Below are 27,958 nucleotides of genomic sequence, written 5' to 3'. Positions count from 1 at the left end.
GGGGGTGGCGATGGCACTGGTGGCCCTGCCCACGTCCCACCGCTCCCGGCTGTGGAGATGAGCGGGTCATTTTATTTACCTTACTTGTACCTATCTATTCTATTATATTTTGTTTGTCTGCTTGGTTTTGTTCTCTATCTCCCCCTTCTAGACTGTGAGCCCACTGTTGGGTAGGGGTTGTCTCTATATGTTGCCAACTATATGTTGTCTCTATATGTAGTCCAGTGCTCTGCACACAATAAGCGCTCAGTCAATACGATTGATTGATTCTATTTATTTTATTCTGTTAGTATGTTTGGTTTGGTTGTCTGTCTTCCCCTTCTAGACTGTGAGCCCGCTGTTGGGTAGGGATTGTCTCTAGATGTTGCCGACTTGGACTTCCCAAGCGCTTAGTCCAGTGCTCTGCACACAGTAAGCGCTCAGTCAATACGATTGATTGATTCTATTTATTTTATTCTGTTAATATGTTTGGTTTTGTTCTCTGTCTCCCCCTTCTAGACTGTGAGCCCGCTGTTGGGTAGGGACCGGCTCTAAATGATTGATTGCCCCCTCTCCCTGTCTCAGCTTTGAGGGCGATAATGAGGACCAGCGTGGCTCAGTGGAAATCAATCAATCAATCAATCGTATTTATTGAGTGCTGACTGTGTGCAGAGCACTGGACGAAGCGCTTGGGAAGTACATGCTGGGAAGAGCCCGGGGCTTTGGAGTCAGAGGTCAGAGGTTCAAATCCCGGCTCCTCCACTTGATGATAATGGCATTTATTAAGCGCTTACTATGTGCCAAGCACTGTTCTAAGCGCTGGGGAGGTTACAAGGTGATCAGGTTGTCCCTCAGGGGGCTTACAGTCTTCATCCCCATTTTACAGATGAGGTAACTGAGGCCCAGAGAAGTCAAGTGACTTGCCCAAAGTCACACAGCTGACAAGTGGCAGAGCCGGGATTTGAACCCATGACCTCTGACTCCAAAGCCCAGGCTCTTTTCCACTGAGCCACGCTGCTTCTCCACTTGTCAGCTGGATGACTTTGGGCAAGTCACTTCACTTCTCTGGGCCTCAGTTCCCTCATCTGGAAAATGGGGATGAAGACTGGGAGCCCCACGGGGGACAACTTGATCACTTTGTAAACTCCCCAGTGCTTAGAACAGTGCTTGGCACGTAGTAAGTGCTTAATAAATGTCATTATTATTATTATTATTATTATTATTATTATGACCATGACGACATTTGTTGTGCTTACTAATTAATGGGTTAAGCACTGTTCTAAGCACTGGGGTAGATCACTTGCTCATTCATTCAGTTGTATTTATTGAGCGCTTACTGTGTGCAGAGCACTGGACTAAGTGCTTGGGAAGTCCAAGTTGGCAACACCTAGAGACGGTCATCATCATCATCATCATCAATCGTATTTATTGAGCGCTTACTATGTGCAGAGCACTGGACTAAGCGCTTGGGAAGTACAAATTGGCAACACATAGAGACAGTCCCTACCCACCAGTGGGCTCACAGTCTAAAAGTGGGAGACAGAGAACAAAACCAAACATACTAACAAAATAAAATAAATAGAATAGATATGTACAAGTAAAATAAATAGAGTAATAAATATGCACAGACATATATACATATATACAGGTGCTGTGGGGAAGGGAAGGAGGTAAGATGGGGGGATGGAGAGGGGGACGAGGGGGAGAGGAAGGAAGGGGCTCAGTCTGGGAAGGCCTCCTGGAGGAGGTGAGCTCTCAGCAGGGCCTTGAAGGGAGGAAGAGAGCGAGCTTGGCGGATGGGCAGAGGGATTGGGGGCATTCCGGGCCCGGGAGAGGACGTGGGCCGGGGGTTGACGGTGGGACGGGCGAGAAGGAGGTACGGTGAGGAGATTAGCGGTGGCAGAGGAGTGGAGGGCGCGGGCTGGGCTGGAGAAGGAGAGAAGGGAGGTGAGGTAGGAGGGGGCCAGGGGATGGGTGGACAGCCTGGAAGCCCAGGGTGAGGAGTTTCTGCCTGATGCGCGGATTGATTGGTAGCCACCGACGATTTTTGAGGAGGGGATTAACATGCCCAGAGCATTTCTGGACAAAGACAATCCGGGCAGCGGCATGAAGTATGGATTGAAGTGGGGAGAGACACGAGGATGGGAGATGAGAGAGAAGGCTCTCTGAGCCAGGCAGAGGGAGGGCCACCGCCCTGGACCCGTGTCTTAGAGCAAAGATCACAATATTCCATGTCTGCGCACGGACCCTGGGGTCCCTAAGAATACGACTACATCTTCCTCAACGACTTCCTGCCTTTCCTGGCCCGGCTCCCCTGAGCACCTCGAGGCTTCGGGGCTGCTCAGACACAAAGGCCCTTCCAGCCCTCCCTGCCGGGAGCTGCCTCCTTCAGTCTAACCTCACTCCCTCCTGTTGCAGCCTGGCTGATTTCCTCCGGTGGTGCCCTCAGCAGTGACTCCCCACGCTAGGTTGGCTCCCTGGAAAATCCGCTGGGTGGGAGCCGCCCTCTCTCAATCCGTCGATGGGATTTATTGAGAGCTTACTGCACGCAGGGCACTGTACTGGGCGCTTGGGAGAAGACAGCCCAACAGTCTCCCCCTTTTAGACTGTGAGCCCACTGTTGGGCAGGGACTCTCTCTATATGTTGCCAATTTGTACTTCCCAAGCACTTAGTACAGTGCTCTGCACACAGTAAGCGCTCAATAAATACGATTGATGATGATGATGAACAGTTCCCTCATCTGTAAAATGGGGATTAAGTCTGTGGGCCCCACAGACTAAAATGGGACAACCTGATGGCCTTGCAGCATGGCTCAGTGAGAAGAGCCCGGGCTTCGGAGTCAGAGGTCATGGGTTCTAATCCGGGCCCCGCCACTTGTCAGCTGGGTGACTTGGGGCAAGTCACTTCACTTCTCTGGGCCTCAGTTACCTCATCTGGAAAATGGGGATGAAGACTGTGAGCCCCACGTGGGACACCCTGACTACCTCGTATCCTCCCCAATGCTTAGAACAGTGCTTGGCACAGAGTAAGCACTTAACAAATGCCATTATTATTATTATTATTATTATTATTGTTGTTATTATTATTACCCCAGTGCTTAGAAAGTGCTTGGCACATAGTAAATGCTTTACCACCATCATTAGTATTACTATTTGCTATGTGCTGTGTGACTGTGGGCAAGAGAAGCAGCGTGGCTCAGTGGAAAGAGCCCGGGCTTTGGAGTCAGAGGTCATGGGTTCAAATCCCGGCTCCGCCACTTGTCAGCTGACTTTGGGCAAGTCACTTCACTTCTTCGGGCCTCAGTTCCCTCGTCTGTAAAATGGGGATGAAGCCTGTGAGCCCCCTGTGGGACAACCTGATTACCTTGTATCCCCCCAGCGCTTAGAACAGTGCTTTGCACATAGTAAGCGCTTAACAAATACCATTATTATTATTATTGTATCCCCCCAGCGCTTAGAACAGTGCCTTGCACATAGTAAGTGCTTAATAAATGCCATCATTATTATTATTCTATTCTATTTATTTTATTTTGTTAGTATGTTTGGTTTTGTCTCCCCCTTTTAGACTGTGAGCCCACTGTTGGGTAGGGACTGTCTCTATATGTTGCCAACTTGTACTTCCCAAGCGGTTAGTACAGTGCTCTGCACACAGTAAGCGCTCAATAAATACAATTGATGATTGATGATGATTATTATTATTATTGTCACTTCCCTTCTCCATGCCTCAGTTGTCCCTCCTACTGAGCCTGGGATAGGGCCTCCGTCTGACCCAATTCACTTGTGTCTTCGCCAGGGCTTAGAACAGCGTTTGACCCAAAGGAACCGCTTAACAAAATCCCACTTTCTAATCCCGACTCGGCCACTTGTCTGCGGGGTGACTTTGGATTTAACTTCTCTGTGCCTCAGTCCCCTCGTCTGTAAAATGGGGATTGAGCCCGCGAGCCCCGTAGGGACTGTGTCCCACCCGATTTGGTTGTATCCGCCCCGGCGCTTAGTCCAGGGCCCAGCCCCCAGTAAGCTCTTAACACATACCAGCATTATAATTATGCTTTGGCCCCCTGAGGTCCACCAGCCTGTCTAATTTAAGCATTATAATTATGTGTTAAGCGCTTACTATGTGCTAAGCGCTGGGGTAGATACAGGGTCATCAGGTTGTCCCGCGTGGGGGCTCACAGTCTTAATCCCCATTTTACAGATGAGGTCACTGAGGCCCAGAGAAGCGAAGTGACTTGCCCGAGGTCATACGGCAGACAATAATAATAATGATGATGATCATCATCATCATCCATCGTATTTATTGAGCGCTTACTGTGTGCAGAGCACTGTACTAAGTGCTTGGGAAGTACAAGTTGGCTACATATAGAGACAGTCCCTACCCAACATTGGGCTCACAGTCTAAAAGGGGGAGACAGAGAACAAAACCAAACATACTAACAAAATAAAATAAATAGAATAGATATGTACAAGTAAAATAAATAAATAAATAGAGTAACAAATATGCATTTAAGAGCTTACTATGTGCCAAGCACCGTTCTAAGCACTGGGGTGGATACCTAGATAATCAGGTTGTCCCACATGGGGCTCATGTTCTTAATCCCCGTAATAATAACAAAATAATAATAATAATAACGGTATTTGTTAAGCGCTTACTAGGTGCCAAGCACTGTTCTAAGCGCTGGGGGAGATACAGGGTCATCAGGTTGTCCCGCACGGGGCTCACAGTCTTAATCCCCATTTTACAGATGAGGCCACTGAGGCCCAGAGAAGCGAAGTGACTTGCCCGAGGTCACACGGCAGACAATAATAATAATAATGATGATGGTATTTGTTAAGCGCTTACTATGTGCCAAGCACCATTCTAAGCGCTGGGGTGGATACAAGGTAATCAGGTTGTCCCGCATGGGACTCACGGTCTTAATCCCCATAATAATAATAATAATGACGATGGTATTTGCTAAGCGCTTACTATGTGCCGAGCACCGTTCTAAGCACTGGGGCAGATACAAGGTAATCAGGTTGTCCTGCATGGGACTCACGGTCTTAATCCCCATAATAATAATAATAATAATAATGATGGTATTTGTTAAGCGCTTACTATGTGCCAAGCACCGTCCTATGCGCTGTGGTGGATACAAGGTAATCAGGTTGTCCTGCGTGGGACTCACGGTCTTAATCCCCATAATAATAATAATAATAATAATAATAATAATAATAGTATTTGTTAAGCCCTAACTATGTGCCAAGCACCGTTCTAAGCGCTGGAGTGGATACCAAGGTCATCAGGTTGTCCCGCATGAGACTCACGGTCTTAATCCCCATAATAATAATAATAATAATGATGGTATTTGTTAAGCGCTTACTATGTGCCAAGCACCGTCCTAAGCGCTGGGGTAGATACAAGGTCATCAGGTTGTCCCGCATGGGACTCACGGTCTTAATCCCCATTATAATAATAATAATAATAATAATAATAATAATGGTATTTGTTAAGCCCTTACTATGTGCCAAGCACCATTCTAAGCGCTGGAGTGGATACCAAGGTCATCAGGTTGTCCCGCATGGGACTCACGGTCTTAATCCCGGTAAGAATAATAATAATAATAATGATGGTATTTGTTAAGCGCTTACTAGGTGCCAAGCACCATCCTAAGCTCTGGGGTGGATACGGGGTCATCAGGTTGTCCCGCGTGGGGGCTCACAGTCTTCATCCCCATTTTCCAGATGAGGTCATTGAGGCCCAGAGAAGCGAAGTGACTGGCCCGAGGTCCCACGGCAGACGAGCGGCGAAGCTGGGATTAGAACCCAGGTCCTCCGAGTCCCGAGCTCCAACTCGTCCTTCCCAAGCGCTGGGTCCAGTGCTCTGCACACAGTAAGCGCTCAATCAACACGACCGACTGATCGATTGATTGACTGATTGATTGACGGGGTCCCCCGTCCCCGCAGCCCCCGCGCGAGTGTCCCCTATGCCCAACATGAGCTGGAGTTTCCTGACGCGGCTCCTGGAGGAGATCCACCAGCACTCCACCTTCGTGGGCAAGGCCTGGCTGACGGTGCTGGTGGTGTTCCGCATCGTGCTGACGGCCGTGGGGGGCGAGTCCATCTACGCGGACGAGCAGAGCAAGTTCACCTGCAACACCAAACAGCCCGGCTGCGACAACGTCTGCTACGACGCCTTCGCGCCCCTGTCGCACGTGCGCTTCTGGGTCTTCCAGATCGTGCTCATCTCCGCGCCGGCCGTCGTCTACCTGGGCTACGCCGTCCACCGGCTGGCCCGGGCCGCCGACCCCCGGCCGAGGGGCCGCCGCCGGGGGTCGAAGCGGCGCCGGGCCGGGCCCGCGGGGCGCGAGGACGACCGCGGCGGCGGGGGGGACGACGACGAGGGCGCGGGCGGCGATGGGGCAGGGGCCAAGGGCGGCCCGGCGCAGCGGGGCCGGCGCCGCATCCTGCGCGAGGGCCTGATGCGCGTTTACGTGGGGCAGCTGGTGGCCCGCGCCGGGCTGGAGGTGGGCTTCCTGGTGGGCCAGTACCTGCTGTACGGGCTGGAGGTGCGGCCCTACTTCCGCTGCAGCCGGGCCCCCTGTCCCCACGTGGTCGACTGCTTTGTGTCCCGCCCCACCGAGAAGACCGTCTTCCTGCTGGTCATGTACGTGGTCAGCTGCCTCTGCCTCCTGCTCAACCTGGGCGAGATGGCCCACCTGGGCTGCGGCGCCCTGCGCGACGCCGTGCGCCTGCGCCGGACCCCCGGGCCCCCCGGGTCCCCCGGCCCGCCGCCCCCCGAGTACAACCTGGTGGTGCGGGCCCAGAAGCCTCCGCGGGCCGCAGCCGCCGCCGGGCCCGGCCTGCCCGACGACCACCCGCCCCCGGGCCCCGGGGCCGCCCAGCCCGCCGAGCGGGCGGCCCCCGGAGACGCCGGGAAGCCCAGGGGCGGCTCCGAGCCCGGCAGCTCCGGCAGCAGAGACGGGAAGACGTCGGTGTGGATCTGACCGCCTCGTCGCCCCCCGGCCCGCATCCCCCCGAACCCGGGGCCCGGGGGTGGGGGGCGCTGCTTAGGGTGACGGGATCCGTTAGGCGCTTACTCCGTGCCAGGCGCTGGGGTCGATACGAGGAAGTCGGGCCGGCCCACGGGGCTCGCCGTCTTCGTCCCCGTTTTACAGACGAGAGAACCGAGGCACGGAGAAGTTCAGTGGCTTGCCCAGGGTCGCGTGGCGGAGCCGGGATACTTCGCCAAGCCGACCCGCTCGCGACTCCGGCCCTCCGCTTCCCCGCTTAGAACAGCGCTTGGCACATAGGAAGCACTTAATACCATCATCATCTGTAAAATGGAAAAGGAATTCTCCCTTAGTAATAATCACCGTAATCGGGGTATCTGTTCGGCACTCACTATGGACTAAGCGCTGGGGGGATACGAGCCACGTGGGGCTCACAGTCTCCACCCCCATTTGACGGAGGAGGTCACTGAGGCCCAGAGAAGGGAAGGGACTCGCCCAGCAGACCAGGGGCAGAGCCGGGATGAGGAACCGTGACCTTCTGACCCCCGGGCCCGGCCTGGCTCGGAGACCGTGAGCCCCACAGGTCTGGTGGTAGAACTCCCAGCGCTTAGCGCAGTGCTTGGCCCATAACGAGCGCTTAACACATGCCCCCGTTACCATTTCCTGACCACTGGTCCAGGCCCCACGGGCTCATCCCCTGGCTCCTGACCCCGGCGGTTCCCCGGCTCTGGAGGAGGGTGGGCGTTGGGGCGTGGGGTGGATGCAGCCGATGATGCCCCCCTCATGTTGTCTTTTGGGGGGAGGGACTGACTGCCATTTTCTGAACCACTAAAGCCATATTAACAAGGGACCCCGGGGGGGCTGGGCAGAGCCGGGCACAGCGCCAGGCCGGGCAGGGGCTCGGAGGGTGTGGGAGGGTCCCGGGACCTTTTGGGGACCCCCTCCCGCAGTGGACAGGGCCCTCTCCACCCCCCTACTCACTCCTTTTGTCACCGGGGTCAGCCAGAAGCGGAGAAGCAGTGGCCGGGTGGGATTCCTCCCTGTCCCCCCCAGGGGACAGCTGGAGAGGGGTGGCGGGACACCATCCCCACTCCCTCGTGGGGCGGGCCCGCCGGGGCGGGGGGAAGGGGCCGAGGAGGGCCTGGGTCCCCCGGGGTGGGGTTTAAATGGGGACGTGTCTCCATGGGCACAGGGGGCGAGGAGGGGCTCCTGGGGGGGCCACCTGCCATGGGCGGGGAGCACGTGTTGGACTGTCAAGGAGGCCGTCTTTTCCCATGATGCGCCGGGGCCCTGCGACCAGGGGGGAAGGACCAGAACCACCGGGGGGTCCTGGTGGGGGTCCCCCATCCCTCCTGCTTGGGGAGGAGCAGCCCGGGGTCCCCGGGGGAGTCGGCTGGCCACTAGGGAGGGAGGGTGGGCTTGGGAACAGAGGGGGGAGGGCCACTGGCCGCCCTCTCCCCCCTTCCCCAGCCCTGCCCTCTTTGCTATCTCCACAGGGCCCAGCCTATCCTAGGCCGCTCCACTTTCCAACATCTTGCCCCCTTATCCCTCCTTTGGATTCCGCCCAGTACGGTGTTCTGAACGCAGTGGGCGCCCAGTACAGCGCTCTACACATAGGGATGCCCCCCAAAGTGCTCCGCAAACAGTGGGCAGTTGGGACAGCTCTCTGCATGCAGCGGGCGCTCGGTACAGCACTCTGCACCCGATAGAGTGCTCTCCCCGCAGCGGGCAGCTAGGACAGCCCGCTGCAGGCCTCAGTACAGCAGTCGGCACACAGCCGGAGCCCAGCGTCCAGCACACACCCCTCCGCCCTCCTCGGGGGTCCTCCTGGCTGTCCGACCCCTGGAAAATACTTGAAGTTCACAACTGGCGTTTGCAAAACGGGTGTGAGCTAGTGTCCGGGCTCGGGTGCCCTCCGTGCCAGCCGTCTCAGGGTCGGGCGCTGTGCCTGCCCGGGCCGGAGAACTCTGTACATTTCTTCCTGTGCCACCTAGGTTCCGGTGATGCCTCCCCTCGGTTCCCGACACTAACCAAACCAAATAAAACTTTCTTTTTATTTACAAGACACCCACGGTGGTGGAGTCTGTACCTCTAGGTGATGGGCCGTGGGTGGGGAAGGGGATGAGGAATTAGGGAAGGGGATGAGGGGGTGGAGAAGGGGATGAAGGGGTGGGAAAAGGGAAGAGGGGGTGGGCAAGGGGATGAGGGGGTGGGCAAGGGGATGAGGGGGTGGGCAAGGGGATGAGGGGGTGGGAAAACGGATGAGGGGGTGGGAAAAGGGATGAGGGGGTGGGAAAAGGGATGAGGGGGTGGGCAAGGGGATGAGGGGGTGGGCAAGGGGATGAGGGGGTGGGCAAGGGGATGAGGGGGTGGGCAAGGGGATGAGGGGGTGGGCAAGGGGATGAGGGGGTGGGAAAAGGGATGAGGGGGTGGGACAGGGGATGAGGGGGTGGGCAAGGGGATGAGGGGGTGGGAAAGGGAATGAGGGGGTGGGGAAGGAGTTGAGGGGGTGAGAAAGGAGTTGAGGGGGTGGGAAAGGGGATGAGGGGGTGGGAAAGGGGATGAGGGGGTGGGAAAGGGGATGAGGGGGTGGGAAAGGGGATGAGAGGGTAGGGAAGGGTATGAGGGGGTGGGGAAGGGGATGAGGGGGTGGGAAAGGGGATGAGAGGGTAGGGAAGGGCGTGAGGGGGTGTCCACTGGACTGTAAGCTCTTTGTGCGCAGGGAACGTGACAATCAACTCGGAATCGTACTCTCCCATGTACTTAATAATAGAGTACTCTGCACACAGTAAGCAGCAAATAAATAAAATGATCTCGAACTCTTCTCACTCTCTCCCTCTCTCTGTCTCCCTCTCCCTCTCTCTCTCTCTCTCTCTCTCTCTCTCTCTCTCTCTCATTCAAGCCGCACATTCGTGAGGCACCAAATCCTATCACATCTTTCCTTACAACAACTTCTTCCAAAGCCGGCCCTTTCTCTCCATGAAACCATCACCACGTTGGTCGAAGCACTTGTCATAGCCCAGCTGGACTGCTGTATCATAACTTGTCCTTCCCAAGAGCTTAGTACAGTGCTCTGCACACAGTAAGTGCTCAATAAATACGATTGAATGATTGAATGAATGAGGGGGTGGGAAAGGGGATGAGGGGGTGGGAAAGGGTATGAGGGGCTGGGGAAGGAGATGAGGGGGTGGGAAGGGGGATGAGGGGGTGGGAAAGGGGATGAGGGGGTGGGGAAGGGGATGAGGGGGTGGGGAAGGGGATGAGGGGGTGGGGAAGGAGATGAGGGTGTGGGAAAGGGGATGATGGGCTGGGAAAGGGGATGAGGGGGTGGGAAAGGGGATGAGGGGGTGGGAAAGGGGATGAGGGGGTGGGAAAGGGGATGAGGGGGGGAAAGGATGAGGGGGTGGGGAAAGGGATGAGGGGGTGAGGAAAAGGATGGGGGGTGGGAAAGGGGATGAGAGGGTAGGAAAGGGGATGGGGGTGGGAAAGGGGATGAGGGGGTGGGGAAAGGATGAGGGGGTGGGAAAAGGGATGAGGGGGTGGGGAAAAGGATGAGGGGGTGGGGAAAGGGGATGATGGGGCAGGGAAGAGGATGAGGGCGTGGGGAAGAGGATGAGGGGGTGGGAAAGGAGATGAGGGGGGAAAGGAGATGAGGGGGTGGGAAAGGGGATGGGGGAAAGGAGATGAGGGGCTGGGAAAGGAGATGAGGGGGAGGGAAGGGGATGAGGGGGGTGGGAAAGGGGGTGAGGGGGTGGGAAAGGGGATGAAGGGGAGGCAATGGGGAGTGGTCGCAAAATGAGGGCCAGGCTGGTGGAGGGGGAGACGATTGCTGGGGGAAACCCTTAGCTCATTGTGGGCAGGGAATGTGTTCTGTTGTTCTCTCCTAAGCGCTTATTCATTCATTCAATCGTATTTATTGAGCACTTACTGTGTGCAGAGCACTGTACTAAGCGCTTGGAAAGTACATTTAGAACAGTGGTCTGCACACACAGCATGGCTTCGTGGATTGATCATGGGCCCGGAAGTTTGGAAGGATCCGGGTTCTAATTCCGCCTCCGCCACTTCTCTGCTGTCACCTTGGGCAAGCCACTTCACTTTTCCGTGCCTCAGTTACCTCATCTGGAAAATGGGGATTAAGAACATAGGCCCCCTGTGGGCCAGGGACTGGGTCCGACGTGCTTGGCTTCTATCCACCCCAGCGCTTAGAACGGTGCTTTGCACATAGTAAGCGCTTAATAAATCATCATCATCAATCGTATTTACTGAGTGCTTACTGTGTGCAGAGCACCGTACTAAGCGCTTGGGAAGTACAAGTTGGAAACATAGAAAGACGGTCCCTACCCAACAACGGGCTCACAGTCTAGAAGCCTCTTTCCACTAGGCCCCACTGCTCTGGGTTTTGTGTTGTGTCTTCTCACTCTTTGGAACTTTCCCAAGGGCTCATCACAGTGCCCTGCGCCCGTTAGGTGCTCAATAAATAGCCGTGACGTGGGGAAGAGGGGGCCGCCCGGGGGCTTCCTGCCTTAGCAGGTTCCCGTTGGCTCCTTCCCATGGCGGTGGGCGCCTCCCCCGACGTTTCCTCTCCCCGGTCCCCCCCGTCTAAAGAGCTGCCAAGAATCCGGCGGAGGAATGTGGACTCCCAAAGGCCCCGGCCCGACCGGCTTGGGGCACGGGGGGGGCCCGTCGGAGAACACCTGACACCGGAATTCCAGGTTGGGAGCCGGGCCTGGTGATGGGGTGGGAAGCGGAAGCCCGGGAAGAGGGTCAGGGAGCCCTGGGAAACTTTGCAACTGGAGGGAAAACCGCGCTCCCAACCTGGAATTCAGGGCTGGGAGGTTTGAGCTGCTTCTGGGTGCCCCCTCCCTTCCCCGCCTCAATGTTCATTCATTCAATCGCATTTATTGAGCGCTTACCGTGTGCTGAGCACTGGACTAAGCGCTTGGGAAGTACAAGTCGGCAACCTATAGAGACGGTCCCTACCCCACAACAGGCTCACGGTCTAGAAGGGGGAGACAGACCAAACAAAACATGTGGGCAGGTGTCAAGTCGTCAGAATAAATAGGAATAAAGCTAGACCATCATCAATCGTATTTATTGAGCGCTTACTGTGTGCAGAGCACTGTACTAAGCGCTTGGGAAGTACAAGTCGGCAACATATAGAGACGGTCCCTACCCAACAGTGGGCTCACAGTCTAAAAGATGCACATCATTAACAAAATAAATAGAATAGTAAATATGGGCAAGCAAAATAGAGTGATAAATCTGTACAAACGTCTATACAGGTGCTGTGGGGAGGGGAAGGAGGTGGGGGGGGAGAGGAAGGAGGGGTCTGAGTGTGGGAAGGCCTCCTGGAGGAGGTGAGCTCTCAGTAGGGCTTTGAAGGGAGGAAGAGAGCTAGCTTGGCAGATGTGCGGAGGGAGGGCATCAGGCTGTCCCACGGGGGGCTCACAGTCTTAATCCCCGTTTTCCAGATGAGGGAACTGAGGCCCAGAGAAGTGAAGTGACTTGCCCAAGTCACACAGCTGACAATTGGCGGAGCCGGGATTTGAACCCATGACCTCTGACTCCAAAGCCCGGGCTCTTTCCACTGAGCCACGCTGCTTCTCATCCCTGTAAAATGGGGATGAAGACCGTGGGCCCCCTGTGGGACCACATGATCACCTTGTAACCTCCCCAGCGCTTAGAAAAGTGCTTTGCACGTAGTAAGCGCTTAATAAAATGCCATTATTATTATTATTATTATTATTATTATTATTATTATTATTATTATTAAGTGACTTGCCCAAACTCATCCAGCTGACAATTGGCAGGGCCGGGATTTGAACCCATGACCTCTAACTCCAAAGCCCGGGCTCTTTCCACTGAGCCACGCTGCTGCCATCTTCAATTGCCTTTCCCCCTTCTAGACTGTGAGCCCATTGTTGGGTAGGGACCACCTCTATATTCATTCATTCAATTCATTCAAGCGTATTTATTGAGCGCTTACTGTGTGCAGAGCACTGGACTAAGCGCTTGGGAAGTCCAGGTTGGCAACATATAGAGACGGTCCCTACCCAACAGTGGGCTCACAGTCTAGAAGAACTCTATATGTAGCCAATTTGTCCTTCCCAAGTGCTTAGTCCAGTGCTCTGCACATAATAAGCGCCCAATAAATACGACTGACTGAATGAATGAATGTTCTGCACACAGTAAGCGCTCAATCAATACGATTGAATGAATGAATGAATGCTCTGCACACAGTAAGTGCTCAATATCAAGACGATTGAATGAATGAATGAATGTTCTGCACATAGTAAGCACTCAATCAATACAACTGACTGAATGAATGAATGCTCTGCCCATAGTAAGTGCTCAATCAATACGATTGAATGAATGAATGAATGCTCTGCACACAGTAAGCGCTCTATATATGATTGAATGAATGAATGCTCTGCACACAGTAAGCCCTCAATCAATATGATTGAATGAATGCTCTGCACACAGTAAGCCCTCAATCAATATGATTGAATGAATGAACGAATGCTCTGCACACAGTAAGCGCTCAATAAATACGACTGAATGAATGAACGAACGCTCTGCACACAGTAAGCGCTCAATCAATACGATTGAATGAATGAATGCTCTGCACACAGTAAGCGCTCAATCAAGACGATTGAATGAATGAATGCTCTGCACACAGTAAGCGCTCAATCAAGACGATTGAATGAATGAATGAATGAATGCTCTGCACACAGTAAGCGCTCAGTCAGGACGATTGAATGAGTGAATGCTCTGCACACAGTAAGCGCTCAATCAAGACGACTGAATGAATGAATGAATGCTCTGCACACAGTAAGCGCTCAATCAAGACGATTGAATGAATGAATGAATGTTCTGCACACAGTAAGCGCTCAGTCAAGATGATTGAATGAATGAACGAATGCTCTGCACACAGTAAGCGCTCAGTCAAGACGATTGAATGAACGAATGAATGCTCTGCACACAGTAAGCGCTCAATCAAGACGATTGAATGAATGAATGAATGAATGCTCTGCACACAGTAATTGCTGTCAAGACGATTGAATGAATGAATGAATGCTCTGCACACAGTAAGCGCTCAATCAAGAAGATTGAATGAATGAATGAATGAATGCTCTGCACACAGTAAGCGCTCAGTCAAAACGATTGAATGAATGAATGCTCTGCACACAGTAAGTGCTCAATAAATACGATTGAATGAATGAACGAATGCTCTGCACACAGTAAGCGCTCAATCAAGACGACTGAATGAATGAATGAATGCTCTGCACACAGTAAGCGCTCAATCAAGACGATTGAATGAATGAATGAATGTTCTGCACACAGTAAGCGCTCAATCAAGACGATTGAATGAATGAATGCTCTGCACACAGTAAGCGCTCAATCAAGACGATTGAATGAATGAATGCTCTGCACACAGTAAGCGCTCAATAAAGACGATTGAATGAATGAATGAATGCTCTGCACACAGTAAGCGCTCAATCAAGACGACTGAATGAATGAATGAATGGTCTGCACACAGTAAGCGCTCAGTCATGACGATTGAATGACTGAATGCTCTGCACACAGTAAGCGCTCAATCAATACGATTGAATGAATGAATGCTCTGCACACAGTAAGCGCTCAATCAATACGATTGAATGAATGAATGCTCTGCACACAGTAAGCGCTCAATCAAGACGACTGAATGAATGAATGAATGAATGCTCTGCACACAGTAAGCGCTCAATAAATACGATTGAATGAATGAACGAATGCTCTGCACACAGTAAGCGCTCAATCAAGACGATTGAATGAATGAATGAATGCTCTGCACACAGTAAGCGCTCAATCAAGACGATTGAATGAATGAACGAACGCTCTGCACACAGTAAGCGCTCCGTCAAGACGATTGAATGAAGGGAGGAATGAATGAATGAAAGGGGGGCGGGTGGGGCTGCACGCACGCACGCACGCACGTACGTACGAACGCCGCCCGTCCGCCCGGCAGGGGGCGCCGTGCGGAGGCAGCGCGGGCCGGCGCCCTTCTCCAAGATGGCGGCGGCGGCGGCAGCAGGAGGAGGCCTCAGGGCTCAGCTGCGCCGGGCGGCCCCGCTCCCCCCCGCCGCCATGGGGCTGCGGGGGGCCGGGATCGGGACCGGGACAGGGATCGGGATGGGGGCCGGGATCGGGACGGGGACCGGGCCGGGCGCGCGGGCCTGGGCCTGCTTCGCCCTCAGCGAGCGCGGGGCGCTACGCGTGCGCGGCCCCGACGCCGAGCCCTTCCTGCTGGGGCTGCTGACCAATGAGCTGCCGCGGCCGGACGCCCGCGCGCCGCGCGCACGCTACGCCCACTTCCTCAACGTGCAGGGCCGCAGCCTCTATGACGTCATCCTCTACAGGTACCCCCCCCGCCCGGGCCGAGGGGGAGGGCGCCCCCTGGAGGGACGTTTCGGCCACGGCATGGGGGGGTTCTAATAACAACAACAATAATAATGACGATGGCATTTATTAAGCGCTTACTATCATCATCATCATCAATCGTATTTATTGAGCGCTTACTATGCGCAGAGCACTGTACTAAGCGCTTGGGAAGGACAAATTGGCAACACCTAGAGACAGTCCCTACAAAACAGTGGGCTCACAGTGCCAAGCACTGTTCTAAGCGCTGGGGAGGTTACAGGGTGATCAGGTTGTCCCACGGGGGGCCCACAGTCTTCATCCCCATTTTCCAGATGAGGTCACTGAGGCCCAGAGAAGAGTGACTTGCCCAAAGTCACCCAGCTGACAATTGACAGGGCCAATGAACAAATGGTGGTGGCATTTGTTAAGCGCTTGCTATGCTTATTAGTATTATTGCTCTTATTTATTTTATTTGTACGTGTTTATTCTATTTATTTTGTTGATTTGTTTCGTCGTCCGTCTCCCCCTTCTAGCCTGTGAGCCCGCTGTTGGGTAGGGGGCCGTCTCTAGATGTTGCCAACTTGGACTTCCCAAGCGCTTAGTCCAGTGCTCTGCACACAGTAAGCGCCCAATTAATATGATTGAATGAATGAATGAAGCGAATATGGGCCAAGCACCGTTCTAAGCGCTCAGGGGGATACAAGGTGATCAGGTTGTCCCACATGGGGCTCACGGTCTTCATTCCCATTTGACAGATGAGGTCACTGAGGCCCAGAGAAATAATAATAATGATGATGGTATCTGTTAAGCGCTTACTATGTGCCAAGCACTGGTCTAAGCGCTCAGGGGGATACAAGGTGATCAGGTTGTCCCACATGGGGCTCACGGTCTTCATCCCTATTTGACAGATGGGGGAACTGTGGCCCACAAAATAATAATAATGATGATGGTATCTGTTAAGCGCTTACTATGTGCCAAGCACTGGCCTAAGCGCTCAGGGGATACAAGGTGATCAGGCTGTCCCACATGGGGCTCACAGTCTTCATCCCCATTTGACAGATGGGGGAACTGAGGCCCAGAGAAATAATAATAATAATGATGGCATTTGTTAAGCACTTACTATGTGCCAAGCACTGTTCTAAGTGCCGGGGGGGATACAAGGTGATCAGGTTGTCCCACATGGGGCTCACGGTCTTCATTCCCATTTGACAGATGAGGTCACTGAGGCCCAGAGAAATAATAATAATGATGATAGTATCTGTTAAGCGCTTACTATGTGCCAAGCACTGTTCTAAGCACCAGGGGGGATACAAGGTGATCATGTTGTCCCACGTGGGGCTCACAGTCTTCATCCCCATTTTACAGATGAAGTCACTGAGGCTCATTCATTCAGTCATATTTATTGAGCGCTTACTGTGTGCGGAGCACTGGACTAAGCGCTTGGGAAGTACAAGTTGGCAACATGTAGAGACGGCTCACAGTCTAGAAGACTCAGAGAAGTTAGTATTCATTGAGCACTTCTAGGCTGTGAGCCCCCCCCCTTCTAGACTGTGAGCCCGCTGTTGGGTAGGGACCGTCTCTAGATGTTGCCAACTTGGACTTCCCAAGCGCTTAGTCCAGTGCTGTGCACACAGTAAGCGCTCAATAAATACGATTGAATGAATGAATCCCCATAGGTAACGGAGGCCCCGAGAAGTGAAATAAATAATAAATAATGATGGCATTTATGAAGCGCTTCCTATGTGCAAAGCGCTGTTCTAAGCGCTGAAATGACTGGCCCAAGGTCGCACGGCAGACAGGCGGCAGCGCTGGGATTAGAACCCAGGTCCTTCTGACTCCAGGGCTCCTGCTCTATCTACTAGGCCACACTGCTTCTCTTCTCTGCTCTTATCAGAGAAGGGCAGGCTTAGGAGCCCGGGGCGGGACTGCTGCTGCTAGGAGCTGACAAATGGACTTTCATTCAGTCGTCCTGAGCGCTTCTTGTGTGCACAGCACTGTACTAAGCGCTTGGGAAAGTCCAATATTCCAATAAACAGACACATTCCCTGCTCACGATGAGCTGACCGCCTGGAGGATGATAGGGGAGCCTTCTAAGGAAAGTCACTCTTTCAGCCCTGCAGTCATCATCATCATCATCATCAATCGTATTTATTGAGCACTTACTATGTATTTATTGAGCACTTACCGTGTGCAGAGCGCAATGTACTAAGTACTTGGAAAGTACAATTCCAAGCAACGTACTAAGCTCTTGGGAAAGTACAATATTCCAATAAACAGACACATTCCCTGCTCACGATGAGCTGACCGCCTGGAGGATGAGAGGGGAGCCTTCTAAGGAAAGTCACTCATTCAGCCCTGCAATCCTATTTATTGAACACTTACTGTGTGCAGAGCAATGTACTGAGTACTTGGAAAGTACAATTCAGAGCACCGTACTAAGCGCTTGGGAAAGTACAATATTACAATCAATAGACACATTCCCTGCTCACGATGAGCTGACCGTCTGGAGGATGACAGGGGAGCCTTCTAAGGAAAGTCACTCATTCAGCCCTGCAATCGTATTTATTGAGCACTTACCGTGTGCAGAGCAATGTACTAAGTACTTGGAAAGTACAATTCCGAGCACCGTACTAAGCGCTTGGGAAAGTCCAATATTACAATAAACAGACACATTCCCTGCTCACGATGAGCTGACCGTCTGGAGGATGATAGGGAAGTCTTCTAAGGAAAGTCACTCTTTCAGCCCTGCAATCGTATTTATTGAGCACTTACTATGTGCAGAGCAGTGTACTGAGTACTTGGAAAGTACAATTCCGAGCACCGTACTAAGCGCTTGGGAAAGTCCAATATTCCAGTAAACAGACACATTCCCTGCTCACGATGAGCTGACCGCCTGACAGTAAGCACTCAATAAATACGATTGAATGAATGAATGTTGTCTGTCTTCCCCTTCTCGACTGTGAGCCCGCTGTTGGGTAGGGACCGGCTCTAGATGTTGCCGACTATTACTTCCCAAGCGCTTAGTACAGTGCTCTGCACACAGTAAGCGCTCAATAAATACGATTGAATGAATGAATGAATGAATAATAATCCAGTCAATTGTATTTTATTAGTAGTAGTAGTAATAATAATAATAGTGGTAATAGTGGATTGGGTTCGTGGGGGCACGGGGCGACAACTCACCAGTCCCCCTAGGCCAGCCGATAAAACCATCCGGGCCCGGGAGTCAGAGGGATCTGGGTTCTAATCCCCGTCCTGACTGTCCAACTTGTACTTCCCAAGCGCTTAGTCCAGTGCTCTGCACACAGTAAGCGCTCAATAAATACGATTGATGATGACTGTCAGCTTGTTGTAGACAGGGAATGTATCTCTTCTGTTTTCCTCTCCCAAGGCCTTAGTCTGTTCTGTTGGGTAGGGACCGTCTCTATATGTTGCCAACTTGTACTTCCCAAGCGCTTAGTCCAGTGCTCTGCACACAGTAAGTGCTCAATAAATACGATTGATTGATTGATTGATTCTGCACACAGAAGCAGTGTGGCGGAGTGGATAGAGCTCGGGCCTCGGAGTCATAAGGACCTGGCTTCTAATCCCGGCCCCGCTACACGTCTGCTGCGTGGGCAAGTCACTTCACTTCTCTGTGCCTTGGTTACCTCATCTGTAAAATGGGGATAAGAATGTGGGACGGGCACTGTGTCTGACCTGATTACCTTATATCTACCCCAGGCCTTAGAAAGGTGCTTGGCACATAGTAAGTGCTTAACAGATGCCACTATTATTATTATTACTACTACTACTACTAATAAAATACAGTTGACTGGATTATTATTCATTCATTCATTCATTCAATCGTATTTATTGAGCGCTTACTGTGTGCAGAGCACTGTACTAAGCGCTTGGGAAGCACAAGCTGGCAACATATCGAGACGGTCCCTACCCAAAAGCGGGCTCACGGTCTAGAAGGGAAGCAGCGTGGGTTGGTGGAAAGAGCCCGGGCTTTGGAGTCCGAGGTCATGGGTTCAAATCCCTGCTCCTCCAATTGTCAGCTGTGCCACTTTGGGCAAGTCACTTCACTTCTCTGGGCCTCAGTGACCTCATCTGTAAAATGGAGATGAAGACTGTGAGCCCCCATGGGACAACCTGATCACCTTGTAACCTCCCCGGCGCTTAGAACAGTGCTTTGCACGTAGTAAGCGCTTAATAAATGCCATCATTAATCAATCAATCAATCAATCGTATTTATTTAGTGCTTACTGTGTGCAGAGCACTGTACTAAGCGCTTGGGAAGTACAAGTTGGCAACGTTATTAATATTAATTAATATTAGAAGGGGGAGGCAGACGACAAAACAAAGCATATTAACAAAATGAAATAAATAGAATATGTACAAGTAAAATAAATGGAGTAATAAAGGGAGACAGACAACAAAACAAAACATATTAACAAAATAAAATCAATCAATCGTATTTATTGAGCGCTTACTGTGTGTAGAGCACTGGACTAAGCGCTTGGGAAGTCCAAGTTGGCAACATATAGAGACGGTCGCTACCCAACAGCGGGCTCACAGTCTAGAAGGGGGAGACAGACAACAAAACAAAACATATTAACAGAATAAAATAAATAGAATCAATCAATCGTATTTATTGAGCGCTTACTGTGTGCAGAGCACTGGACTAAGCGCTTGGGAAGTCCAAGCTGGCAACCTATAGAGACGGTCGCTACCCAACAGCGGGCTCACAGTCTAGAAGGGGGAGACAGAGAACAAAACCAAACATACTAACAAAATAAAATAAATAGATAGGTACAAGTAAGATAGATAAATAAATAGAGTAGTAAATCCGTACAAACATCTAGACATCTATACAGGTGCTGTGGGGAAGGGAAGGAGGTAAGATGGGGGGGATGGAGAGGGGGACGAGGGGGAGAATACAAGTTGGCAACATATAGAGACGGTCCCTACCCAACAGTGGGCTCACGGTCTAAAAGGGGGCGACGGAGAATCAATCAATCAATCAATCGTACTTATTGAGCGCTTACTATGTGCGGAGCACTGTACTAAGCGCTTGGGAAGTACAAATTGGCAACATATAGAGACAGTCCCTACCCAACAGTGGGCTCACAGTCTAAAAGGAGAACAAAACCAAACATACTAACAATATAAAATAAATAGAATAGATATGCACAAGCAAGATAAATAAATAAATAAATGGAGTAATAAATATATACATATATACAGGTGCCGTGGGGAGGGAAATGCAGTTGACTGACTGGACACTGACCTGGGCCCCCGGGGGTGGGGTTTGGGGTTTGGGGCAGCCTTCGGAGCCCCCCGGAATGGCAGGGGAGGGGGTGACGGCTGCGAGGAGGGCGAGCGGCCAGGGAGAATGAGTTGGGGGGCGGCGCCCCCCTCGTCCCCCTCTCCATCCCCCCCATCTTACCTCCTTCCCTTCCCCACAGCACCTGGATATAATAATAATAATAACGGCATTTATTAAGCACTTACTATGTGCAAAGCACTGTTCTAAGCGCTGGGGGGATACAAGGTGATCAGGTTGTCCCACAGGGGGCTCACAGTCTTCATCCCCCTTTTCCAGATGAGGTCACTGAGGCCCAGAGAAGTGAAGTGACCTGCCCAAAGTCACCCAGCTGACAAGTGGCGGAGCCGGGATATGAACCCATGACCTCTGGCTCCAAAGCCTGTGTCCTTTCCACTGAGCCACGCTGCTTCTCTTTGTATATATGTTTGTACATATTTATTACTCTATTTATTTTGCTTGTACATATCTGTTCTATTTATTCTATTTTGTTAGTACGTTTGGTTTTGTTCTCCGTCTCCCCCTTTTAGACTGTGAGCCCACTGTTGGGTAGGGACTGTCTCTATAGGTTGCCAACTTGGACTTCCCAAGCGCTTAGTACAGTGCTCTGCACACAGTAAGCGCTCAATAAATACGATTGATGATGATGATATCTATTCTATTTATTCTATTTTGTTAGTAGGTTTGGTTTTGTTCTCCATCTCCCCCCTTTTAGACCGTGAGCCCACTGTTGGGTAGGGACTGTCTCTATAGGTTGCCAACTTGGACTTCCCAAGCGCTTAGTCCAGTGCTCCGCACACAGTAAGCGCTCAATAAATACGATTGATGATGATGATATCTATTCTATTTATTCTATTTCGTTAGTATGTTTGGTTTTGTTCTCCGTCTCCCCCTTTTAGACCGTGAGCCCACTGTTGGGTAGGGACTGTCTCTATAGGTTGCCAACTTGGACTTCCCAAGCGCTTAGTCCAGTGCTCCGCACACAGTAAGCGCTCAGTAAATACGATTGATGATGATGATGACGACGACCCGGTTTGTCCGCGGCTGGGCCCGGTCCCCCCCAGGGTCCACGAGCGTCCGGAGGAGGAGCCTCACTTCCTGCTGGAGGGCGACCGGACCGTGCTGAGCGCGCTGCAGAAGCACCTGCTGGGCTACAGGATCCGCAGGAAGGTGGCCGTCACCCCCTGCCCCGACCTCTCCCTGTGGGCCGTCCTGCCCGGGGGCGAGGCGGGGGGCGACGGGCCGCCCCCGCCCCCGCCCCCGCGGGCTCTGCTGTGGACCCCGGACCCCCGGGCCCCGTGCATGGGCTGGAGGCTGCTCACCGGGGAGGAAGAGGCCGGCGCGGAGGTGATGGCCGGAGCCCGGCTGGGCAGCGCCCGGGAGTACCGCGAGCACCGCTACCGGCACGGTAAGGACCGGTGGGGAGGGACCCCCGCCCACCTCGGAGCCCACTCTCTCCGCACCCTCCACTGTCGGGTAGGGACCGTCTCTGTATGGTGCCAATTTGTACTTCCCAAGCGCTCAGTCCAGTGCTCTGCACGTAGGAAGCGCTCAATAAGTACGATTGATGATGATGGAGAAGCGGCGTGGCTCGGTGGAAAGAGCCCGGGCTTTGGAGTCAGAGGTCACGGGTTCAAATCCCGGCTCCCCCCCTTGTCAGCTGGGGGACTTTGGGCAAGTCGCTTCGCTTTTCGGCGCCTCAGTGACCTCCTCTGGAAAATGGGGATGAAGACTGTGAGCCCCCCGTGGGACAACCTGATCACCTTGTTCAATCAATCAATCGTATTTATTGAGCGCTTACTGTGTGCAGAGCACTGGACTAAGCACTTGGGAAGTACAAGTTGGCCACATATAGAGACAGTCATCATCATCATCATCAATCGTATTTATTGAGCGCTTACTGTGTGCAGAGCACTGGACTAAGCGCTTGGGAAGTACAAGCTGGCAACATATAGAGACAGTCATCATCATCATCATCGTCAATCGTATTTATTGAGCGCTTACTGTGTGCACTGTACTAAGTGCTTGGGAAGTACAAGTTGGCAACATATAGAGACAGTCCCTACCCAACAGTGGGCTCACAGTCTAAAAGGGGGAGACAGAGAACAAAACCAAACGTACTAACAAAATAAAATAAATAGAATAGATATGTACAAGCAAAGTAGAGTAATAAATATGTACAAACATATATACATATATCCAGGTGCTGTGGGGAAGGGAAGGAGGTAAGATGGGGGGGATGGAGAGGGGGACGAGGGGGAGAGGAAGGAAGGGGCTCAGTCTGGGAAGGCCTCCTGGAGGAGGTGAGCTCTTGTTCAAGCTCTTAGTCCAGTGCTCTGCACACAGTAAGCGCTCAGTAAATACGATTGAATGAATGAATGAATGAATGAGCGGGTGCTGTCACTGCAGGCATAGGGGACTAGGAGTCCCAGCAGTAAATGGGGACGTTGGCTCTGGATGTGAACCCAAAGCGGGGGCCCCTCCCCATCTGGGGCGGGGGGATTGACTGAATCTGAGGGGTGTCTGGGCTCACCCCAGGCGGGCCCGAGGGTGGGACCTCTGCCCTGACCCGTGCCAATCAATCAAGCGCTTAGTACAGTGCTTTGCACACAGTAACAGCTCAATAGATACGACTGAGTGAGCCGATCAAGGGAAACAGTGTGGCCTGGTGGAGAGAAGCCGGGCCTAGGAGTCAGCGGCTCCGCCCCTTCTCTGCTGTGTGACCTCGGGCCAGTCACTTCACCTCCCTGGGCCTCAGTTAACTCACCTGTAAAGTGGGGATTGGGGGAGAGTGATGGGCTGTTTAGACTGTGAGCCCACCGCTGGGTAGGGACCGTCTCTATATGTTGCCAACTTGGACGTCCCAAGCGCTTAGTCCAGTGCTCTGCACACAGTAAGCGCTCACTAAATACGATTGACGATGATGATGATATGGGGAGGGAGGGCGTTCCCCACCAGAGGCAGGATGCGGTCAAGAGGTTGGCGATGAGATAGACGAGATCGAGGGGCAGTGAGAAGGTTGGCAGATAGTAAGCGCTTAACAGATTCATTCATTCATCCAGTCGTATTTATTGAGCGCTCACCGCGTGCACAGCACCGCATGCCATCGTTAGAGGAGGCGAAGTGTGCGGATCGGGTCCAGGGAAAGGGGGGCTCCGGGCAACAGGGCGTCCGTACCCCCCCCCCCCCCCCCCCACGGCCTCTTGTCTCGGCAGGCATCCCGGAGGGGGTGAGAGACCTTCCCCCCGGCGCGGCCCTGCCCCTGGAGTCGAACCTGGCCTTCCTGAACGGCGTCAGCTTCACCAAGGGCTGCTACGTGGGCCAGGAGCTGACGGCCCGCACCCACCACACGGGCGTCATCCGCAAGCGCCTCTTCCCCGTGCGCCTGGAGGCGGCCCCGCCGCGCGGGGGGCTGCCGCCCGGGGCCCCCGTCCTCACCGGGGCCGGGAAGCCCGCCGGCAAGTTCCGGGCCGGGGAGGGCCGGCTGGGCCTGGCCCTGCTGCGGTCCGAAAGCATCAGGGAAGCGCTCCACGTACCGCTGGGTGACGGCTCCCGCCTGGGCTTGACGCCTTCCGTGCCCGGCTGGTGGCCCCGGGCCGGCAAGTGACGCCGGGCGCGGCCAACCGGGAGTGCCGCGCCGTCACCGTGGGCACCGGCGGATGGCCCCGGGTGAAGCCCCAGCTCCGCTTCCGACCCGCTGGCCGATGCCCGGTGAGTCACTGAGCCTCTCTGGGCCTCTGCTCCCCGCCTCCGATCACGAGGGGGTATTATGACGCCTCCCCATCCCCACCCTGTTGTCATCGGGAGGAGCAGCGTGGCTCACTGGAAAGAGCCCGGGCTCTGGAGTCCGGGGTCATGGGTTCGAATCCCGGCCCCGCCACATGGGCAAGTCACTTGACTTCTCTGAGCCCTCATCTGTCAAATGGGGATGAAGACTGGGAGCCCCGCGTGGGACAACTTGATCGCCTTGTATCATCATCATCATCAATCGTATTTATTGAGCGCTTACTATGTGCAGAGCACTGTACTAAGCGCTTGGGAAGTACAAATTGGCAACATATAGAGACAGTCCCTACCCAACAGTGGGCTCACAGTCTAAACCTTGTATCCCCCCCAGCGCTTACAACAGTGCTCTGACCGTAGTAAGCGCTTAACAAATGCCATCATCATTATTATTATCAGGCCGCTGAAGGGGAACACCGGGTTGTTGTTAGGTCACGAGCCAGCTGCGGGGGTGGCCAAGAGGTCAAGGGGTCAGGGTTCGGAGGTCAAGTTCACCGTTTCCTCAGAACCCACCCGGGCCCCCTCAGGTCCACGCCGCGCCGTCCCGACCCATCATCAATCGTATTTATTGAGCGCCTACTGTGTGCAGAGCACTGGACTAAGCGCTTGGGAAGGACAAATTGGCAACATCTAGAGACGGTCCCTACCCAACAGTGGGCTCACAGTCTAAAAGACCCAGGCCGCAGGACCCTCTGGGGACGGCGGGGCGAGGTCCTGGGGGTACTCGATTTGGGGTAGGGCCTGGGGCGGGGGCGGGTGGCCTACTTTTTGGACGCTCCCGAAGGGCCGGGGAGGGTGGCCGCGCTTAGAATCCGATCTATCGCGGGGGCCGGTTTTGGGAAAAAGCAAAGACAGCCCCCGCGGAGGAGAGCCCGCATCTGGGAAGAAAAGGATGTGTTTGTTTTCGCTTCGAGTACCTCATCTCGAGTGGCCTCCGGCTTCGGCAGCATCTGCGTCGAGGGGACCCACCAATTCATCATCATCATCATCAACCGTATTTATTGAGCGCTTACTATGTGCAGAGCACTGCACTAAGCGCTTGGGAAGTACAAATTGGCCATTTATAGAGACAGTCCCTACCCAACAGTGGGCTCACAGTCTAAAAGGGGAGACAGAGAACAAAACCAAACATACCAACAAAATAAAATAAATAGAATAGATATGTACAAGTAAAATAAATAGAGTAATAAATACGTACAAACATATATCCATCTATCCAGGTGCTGTGGGGAAGGGAAGGAGGTAAGATGGGGGGGATGGAGAGGGGGACGAGGGGGGGAGGAAGGAAGGGGGATTCACCGCAGCCTGTCCACAAACGGATTATCGTCTCTCCAAATCAGCTTCATCGAGCACCTGGAAAAATCTGCTCTTTCGAGCCTTTTCGGGCCAGACCGGGCTTGCCGTCGCGAGCGGAGAAGTTGTCCCTTTGGCAAGTCGAATGAAGAGCGAGTCGGGTGGGAGAGTTGAGCCTTGTACCTTCCCTGCTTAATACAGTCTAATAAATTAATAAAGATGTACGTATTTATCTGTTCGTTCAACTACTTGCTCCGTTTTTTCCTGAACTGTTTACACCGCGGCCGCTTTCACCTGTCAGTAATCATCAACAAGCGCTTAGTACAGTGCTCTGCACACAGTAAGCACTCGATAAATACGACTGATGATGATCAACATGGGTAGTATTTATTGAGCGCTTACTATATAATAATAATAATGATGGTATTTGTTAAGTGCTTACTATGTGCAAAGCGCTGTTCTAAGCACTGGGGGGGATACAAGCTGATCAGGTTGTCCCACGTGGGGCTCACAGACTTAGAGAAGCAGTGTGGCTCCGTGGAAAGAGTACGGGCTTTGGAGTCAGAGACAGAAATAAAGCTAGGAACACGTCATTAACAAGATAAATGGAATAGCAAATATGTACAAGTAAAATAGAGTAATAAATTTGTACAAATGTATATACGGGTGCTGTGGGGAGGCTCGTGGACAGGTGTCAAGTCGTCAGAATGAACAGAAATAAAGCCAGGTGCACGTCATTAACAAAATAAATAGAATAGTAAATATGTACAAGTAAACTAAATAGAGTGATAAATCAGTACAAACATCTATACAGGGGCTGTGGGGAGGCACGTGGACAGGTGTCAAGTCGTCAGAATAAATAGAAATAAAGCTAGGAGCATGTCATTAAAAAGATAAATGGAATAGCAAATATGTACAAGTAAAATAGAGTAATAAATTTGTACAAAGGTATATACGGGTGCTGTGGGGAGGCTCATGGACAGGTGTCAAGTCGTCAGAATAAATAGAAATAAAGCCAGGTGCATGCCATTAACAAAATAAATAGAAAAGCAAATATGTCCAAGTAAACTAAATAGAGTGATAAATCAGTACAAACATCTATACAGGGGCTGTGGGGAGGCACGTGGACAGGTGTCAAGTCGTCAGAACAAATAGAAATGAAGCTAGGAGCACGTCATTAACAAAATAAATGCAATAGCAAATATGTACAAGTAAAATAGAGTAATACATTTGTACAAAGGTATATACGGGTGCTGTGGGGAGGCTCGTGGACAGGTGTCAAGTTGTCAGAATTAACAGAAATAAAGCCAGGTGCACGTCATTAACAAAATAAATAGAATAGCAAATATGTACAAGTAAACTAAATAGAGTGATAAATCAGTACAAACATATATACAGGGACAGTGGGGAGGCACGTGGACAGGCGTCAAGCCCTCAGAATAAATAGAAATAAAGCTAGGAGCACGTCATTAACAAGATAAATGGAATAGCAAATATGTACAAGTAAAATGGAGTAATAAATTTGTACAAACGTATATACGAGTGCTGTGGGGAGCCTCGTGGACAGGTGTCAAGTCGTCAGAATAAATAGGAATAAAGCCAGGTGCACATCATTAACAAAATAAATAGAATAGCAAATATGTACAAGTAAACTAAATAGAGTGATAAATCAGTACAAACATCTATACAGGGGCTGTGGGGAGGCACGTGGACAGGTGTCAAGCCGTCAGAATAAATAGAAATAAAGCTAGGAGCACGTCATTAACAAAATAAATGGAATAGCAAATATATACAAGTAAAATAGAGTAATAAATTTGTACAAAGGTATATACAGGTGCTGTGGGGAGGCTCGTGGACAGGTGTCAAGTCGTCAGAATAAATAGAAATGAAGCCAGGTGCACGTCATTAACAAAATAAATAGAATAGTAAATATGTACAAGTAAACTAAATAGAGTGATAAATCAGTACAAACATCTATACGGGGCTGTGGGGAGGCACGTGGACAGGTGTCAAGTCGTCAGAATAAATAGAAATAAATCTAGGAGCACGTCATTAACAAAATAAATGGAATAGCAAATATATACAAGTAAAATAGAGTAATAAATTTGTACAAAGGTATATACAGGTGCTGTGGGGAGGCTCGTGGACAGGTGTCAAGTCGTCAGAATAAATAGAAATAAAGCCAGGTGCACATCATTAACAA

At 52.1% G+C, this 27,958-nt stretch overlaps 2 protein-coding genes across 2 annotated transcripts; both read left to right on the top strand.

Annotated features, from left to right (window-relative positions):
- The first annotated feature begins 5,831 nt into the window (after positions 1-5,831).
- GJC2 (gap junction protein gamma 2) lies at positions 5,832-7,035 on the top strand. The gene has a single exon (XM_038755890.1). The coding sequence runs from the start codon at positions 5,943-5,945 to the stop codon at positions 6,960-6,962; it is 1,020 nt and encodes a 339-aa protein (XP_038611818.1). The 5' UTR covers positions 5,832-5,942; the 3' UTR covers positions 6,963-7,035.
- An 8,014-nt stretch (positions 7,036-15,049) lies between these two features.
- Positions 15,050-25,993, top strand: IBA57 (iron-sulfur cluster assembly factor IBA57). Its single transcript, XM_038755821.1, has 4 exons — positions 15,050-15,367; positions 21,744-22,087; positions 23,895-24,390; positions 25,803-25,993. Exons 1-3 carry the CDS (start codon positions 15,096-15,098, stop codon positions 24,284-24,286), a joined length of 1,008 nt encoding a protein of 335 aa, XP_038611749.1. The 5' UTR covers positions 15,050-15,095; the 3' UTR covers positions 24,287-24,390; positions 25,803-25,993.
- Positions 25,994-27,958: the final 1,965 nt, after the last annotated feature.

The sequence above is a fragment of the Tachyglossus aculeatus genome, chromosome 13, assembly GCF_015852505.1.
Source record: "Tachyglossus aculeatus isolate mTacAcu1 chromosome 13, mTacAcu1.pri, whole genome shotgun sequence".
Taxonomy (NCBI): Eukaryota; Metazoa; Chordata; class Mammalia; order Monotremata; family Tachyglossidae; genus Tachyglossus; species Tachyglossus aculeatus.
Note: the sequence above shows the minus strand (reverse complement) of the source record. Positions and strands in the feature narration are given on the sequence as shown.

Coding starts and splice junctions, on each gene's coding strand:
- IBA57 (XM_038755821.1), top strand. CDS start 15,096: ATGGGGCTGCGGGGGGCCGGGATCGGGACCGGGACAGGGATCGGGATG. Junction 15,368..21,743: donor TATGACGTCATCCTCTACAG/GTACCCCCCCCG, acceptor GGTCCCCCCCAG/GGTCCACGAGCGTCCGGAGG. Junction 22,088..23,894: donor CGAGCACCGCTACCGGCACG/GTAAGGACCGGT, acceptor TTGTCTCGGCAG/GCATCCCGGAGGGGGTGAGA.
- GJC2 (XM_038755890.1), top strand. CDS start 5,943: ATGCCCAACATGAGCTGGAGTTTCCTGACGCGGCTCCTGGAGGAGATC.